The sequence below is a fragment of the Chaetura pelagica genome, unplaced genomic scaffold (genome assembly GCF_000747805.2).
Source record: "Chaetura pelagica isolate M959 unplaced genomic scaffold, ChaPel_1.0 scaffold604, whole genome shotgun sequence".
Taxonomy (NCBI): domain Eukaryota; kingdom Metazoa; phylum Chordata; class Aves; order Apodiformes; family Apodidae; genus Chaetura; species Chaetura pelagica.
Window position 1 is genome coordinate 311690 of NW_009952965.1, and position 389 is coordinate 312078.

Here is a 389-nt window from a genome sequence, read left to right on the forward strand (position 1 = left end):
GGGCCTCACTCCCGACCCGTCCCGGAGCCATTCCCGGAGCCGCTCCCGGATCCCGGGCCCTCGGCCATCGCGCCCCGGGGGGACGGGGAACCCGGGCGGGGGCGGGAGGGCGAGACCCGGCTCCTCAGCCGCCGCGGGCCCTGCCCTTTTCCTCCTCTTTTTCCTCCTCTTTTTTTCCTCCTCTTTTTCCCTACTCTTTTTCCTCTTTTTTTCCTACTCTTTTTTCCTCCTCTTTTCCCTCTTTTTTTCCTCCTCTTTTTCCCTTTCCCCCCTCCCCCTCTCCCATTTCTCTCCCTTTTCCCCTCCTTCTTCTCCCCCCTTTTTCTCCCTCCTTTCTCTCCCTCTTCCAGCAACTTGGGATGAAAATTCCCTCTTTTCGAGAAATTTGG

General features: G+C 58.6%; 1 protein-coding gene across 1 annotated transcript in view; it reads right to left on the reverse strand.

The window, feature by feature from the left end:
- Positions 1-68, reverse strand: part of PSMD11 (proteasome (prosome, macropain) 26S subunit, non-ATPase, 11) — a 41752-nt gene extending 41684 nt beyond the window's left edge. The window contains exon 1 of the mRNA XM_009995699.1: positions 17-68. Within this exon, the coding sequence (XP_009994001.1) occupies positions 17-68 (52 nt within the window). The remainder of the gene's footprint in view (positions 1-16) is intronic.
- Between the last annotated feature and the right edge of the window lie 321 nt (positions 69-389).